General features: G+C 37.0%; 1 protein-coding gene across 1 annotated transcript in view; it reads right to left on the minus strand.

The window, feature by feature from the left end:
- PIGK (phosphatidylinositol glycan anchor biosynthesis class K) overlaps window positions 1–3,354 on the minus strand; it is a 65,156-nt gene that overhangs the window by 61,226 nt on the left and 576 nt on the right. The window contains exons 2-4 of the mRNA XM_017743461.1: window positions 3,124–3,218; window positions 2,098–2,151; window positions 1–84 (exon numbers count right to left, since the gene is read on the minus strand). Of these exons, the coding sequence (XP_017598950.1) occupies window positions 1–84; window positions 2,098–2,151; window positions 3,124–3,218 (233 nt within the window). The remainder of the gene's footprint in view (window positions 85–2,097; window positions 2,152–3,123; window positions 3,219–3,354) is intronic.

A 3,354-nucleotide genomic window follows, 5' to 3' on the forward strand; every position in this document is an offset into this window, starting at 1 on the left:
AATGCCCAGTCTCTTGACACTTCTGTACACTGAAAGAGTATTTGCCACATGACGATAATTAAACCAGAAGCGAGAGGTACACACCTTGAAAGGAAACAAAAAGTGTAAAGATACAAATTGGCCCAGCTCATTGCATCAGAAGAACGTGATTACAGGAATATTAAAAAAATAGTAACTATTCAGAAAGGATATAGTAACACCAAGAAACTCATGATATAAGCTATATAAATCTTTGTTGTACCAAGCAAAAAATACTGAAAATAAAAGTTAAAAAAAAAGCTCTTAGCATACTGATGACTGAAAAAATTGTCATAAACCATTACTAAATATAGAAAGTGGCACTTTAGGGAATAATTCAGCAACAGTAGGTGGATAAGATAAATTTTTTCATTTGCTTTCTCCTTATCAAATGGAAGAATAATCAAAGGAAGAGTTCTCATCTCAATAGCAAACCCATTCTGGGAGCATTCTTCCACAAAGGCACAAGTGAATTAATTCATGCAGAAGCCACACACAGGGGAAAATGCACTGAGAACATTTGCATTTAAGGAGTCAAATAAAGTAAGAGAAAAATGAGCTCCAGCCAAAATCTGAATACAAATTCTCAGAAACCTCAAGCAAGTCCAATTTCTACTGTTCTAACAGGCAAGGGGTCAGGGCTCAGTCATTCCCTTTACTTAAACACTCCCTAAATCAGGTTCTGATTCAGAGGTTTCAAAAGCTTCTAAAAGAGGTGATTTTAAAACCACAAAAACAGAGATGCTGGAAAAAGCATTTTGATAGTTTTTTAATTTTTCAGCTCTAAATGTAGAGCTGTAAGTTACACTATATAGCATCTCTTTCTCTACTCTTTTCATAAAAAGAACTCAGTTGTAGCTTAAATAATAATAAAAATTCAGCCTGAAAGGATCCCCTTGTATTTGATCACCCTGTCGGTTAGAGATTCCCAAAAAGCCTACAGTAATCAGTCCATGAGGACATTTGCCTTTCAGCAAGATTTAAAGTTCTGAAAACAAACTGTCCAATTTAGCTGAGACATTTCAAGGTACTATCATCTGCCCCTTGCCTCCATTACCTCTCTTACAATACAATGGAAAATGTGACTAAGCTTCAAATATAGTTATCCACACTGCAGCACATTAATTCAAGCTATTGATGAGGTGGGATTGCAGTATGCTCCCAGGTTTGAAGTGCCTGACAGCAGTAAACTCCTCCCTGTTTTACTGCTTAGAAATTAGTAGCAATTGTTACAAAACTTAATGATAAACCACTGAGAAAATAAAACAAGCAGAAAACCTGTTCAGGACAGAAAGTATAGGTCCTTGGACCTAATTTTCCACCTTCTTTGTGTGTTTTTATGGGTACTAATAAGAGCATCTGTTTGTTAATAGTATTAAAATAGTACGCTATGTTTTAATAATTTCAAGTTTGTACATTGTAGAATATACAAACTATTCTCTCTAATTCAATTAGTTACTGTTAACTTTCCTTTTTTTATTGTTCAGTTTTAGTATATGGAAAACAAACAGCTGCTATTGAGTAATTACAATAGTGTTCTGAAACAAATTAGTCATTAAGACCTGAATTGGGATTAAGAACCAATTGTGCAGCATGATTCAAAGCTAATAAAAGTTACATGGCAAAGAAAAAAAGAATTAGGGTAAGAACAGTTGATCTAAACACTATGTTACCTGAATTGATTTTATTCCCAGCCTGTTATCACAAGTTAACATATTGAAAAAGAACAAAAATGAGATATAAATTCTACCTTTCTTGTCAAAGAGACCAAAATTCCCAAAATCTTTTTTTCAACATGCAGTATGCTAATTTAACTATTTTAATGCTTTCAGAACTTTTGTTTTATGAATCCTGCTATGTAGCCAGACACATTGAGTGCTTGAAATTCAGTCATATTGAAAAGATAATTTCATTACAGTCTAATAAATTTGCAGGCACAATTTCATATTTATTAATTTCCAAATGTTTATGTTTCCATTTATTTCAAATAACCAGGACTCTTAAATGACTGTTGCAATTATGGCTCCTGATGAAAAATTGTCGACTTTACTGGAGGAAAACAACCTGGACCATGCTTACCAAAACTGCCCAGTTATTTGTATGCCCACTTCTAAGAAACTGTTCTGCTTGATCCTGAAAGATGAACAAAATTTTAGATTTTTCAGTAATAAGAAAGAAATGACCACTCATAGTTTTGTTATTTCCACCACAGCGTTCAATGCATATGTTTACCACATATTAACACTGAATAAACCTTAGAAAACCTACAAGAGATGTATTTTTCTTAGTATTTGCACATTTCATGTGAATTAACCCCTCCAAATCTTTCCCTGAAACTTGCTACAGAACAAAGAGGAACTATTACTCACTTACATCTCAGTTAAAACCAAAAACCTGCACACCTCTACTCCAAAGGACACTCCAAGAACAAAATAATATGATTTATTGACCTACAGTTTCATCCTTAACGAGAAAAAAGGCTTAGATTCAATTCAATTCTATTTTCAAAAGCAGGTGAGTGAACCTGCAGTTTTAACCCACTTTAAATCCAACGTGGTTACATTTATCTTCTAAAATTGGGATCTATGACAGCAACCTTCTGTATAATCTGTGTTCTCCATAGCTCCCGCTTTCCTTTGCAGATGAGAGGGCCCTTTCTCCTTAAAAGAGAACATAAATCAGGACACAAAAAGGGGCTAAGACTTTGCAGAGGTATGGGAATAAGTCTGTCACAGGGCAACAATCCAAACCTGCTGACTCTTAAATCAGACTCTATTAACTCTGAGGAGTTCTGGGATGATGCTTGTGGTCTTATACAAAACACGCAGTAACAGAAGTAGTGTTGTACCTCAAGCAGAAAACAACTTGCAGTTTAATTAGTCATCCAGAGATTGTAAGAATATTTCTATTGTTCAGGGTGCGGGGGTTGTTTGGTCCTAGTTGTAATTAATTTCAAGCATAACAACTTGTTAATAACGCAGAATTCAAAAGCAAACAACACTCCAAATGTAGCGTGGGCACAGTGCATTAAGCTAATTGCTGAAACATGACATTACTCCCACCTGCCAAACCCACTGGCACCTGCCGTGTGCAAGCGGCCCGCACCTGCGGGATGGGCTCCACGCCGGGGAGCGCCCGCACCCAGCCCGGGGCACCCCGAACTCGGCCAGCCGCGTCCGGGAACGGGCATCAGACACCCTCTAGAAGTTACAGTGCGTGGCCAAAGAGGAACTGAGTTTCAGAAACTCGCAAGAGGATGAGAAGTCTGACGTTTTGTAACTTTCAGCAACTTGAACAAAGCACAGAAACCCCCAGCCCCCCCGGCACCGGCGCTCC

This window comes from Corvus brachyrhynchos, unplaced genomic scaffold, assembly GCF_000691975.1.
Source record: "Corvus brachyrhynchos isolate BGI_N302 unplaced genomic scaffold, ASM69197v1 scaffold48, whole genome shotgun sequence".
NCBI lineage: Eukaryota > Metazoa > Chordata > Aves > Passeriformes > Corvidae > Corvus > Corvus brachyrhynchos.